We start from the raw sequence: 257 nt of genomic DNA on the forward strand, positions 1-257 counted from the left end.
CCGGGAGCTGCCGCCCCCGGATCCCCTTCCCTAAGCGCGTCCTGGCCTGCAGGAGCCCCGGCAGCAGCCCGCGTACCCGCAGTCGCCCTACGGGCCCTGCCACTACGAGATGAAGCAGTTCCTGGAATGTGCTACCGCCCAGCGGGACCTGACCCTCTGCGAGGGCTTCAACGAGGCTCTGAAGCAGTGCAAGCACAGCAGCGGTGAGTCTGCGCCATGGCCCGGCAGCAAGGGAGCTGCGGCCCGGGGGACCCCCC

The 257-nt window shown here is 70.4% G+C and overlaps 1 protein-coding gene across 1 annotated transcript in view; it reads left to right on the forward strand.

The window, feature by feature from the left end:
- Positions 1–52: 52 nt before the first annotated feature.
- LOC104513283 (coiled-coil-helix-coiled-coil-helix domain-containing protein 10, mitochondrial-like) overlaps positions 53–257 on the forward strand; it is a gene marked incomplete at its 5' end in the record, with an annotated part of 595 nt that continues 390 nt past the window's right edge. Inside the window, one exon of the mRNA XM_010156589.1 lies at positions 53–203. Within this exon, the coding sequence (XP_010154891.1) occupies positions 53–203 (151 nt within the window). The remainder of the gene's footprint in view (positions 204–257) is intronic.

Source organism: Eurypyga helias, unplaced genomic scaffold (assembly GCF_000690775.1).
Source record: "Eurypyga helias isolate BGI_N326 unplaced genomic scaffold, ASM69077v1 scaffold13618, whole genome shotgun sequence".
Classification (NCBI taxonomy): Eukaryota; Metazoa; Chordata; class Aves; order Eurypygiformes; family Eurypygidae; genus Eurypyga; species Eurypyga helias.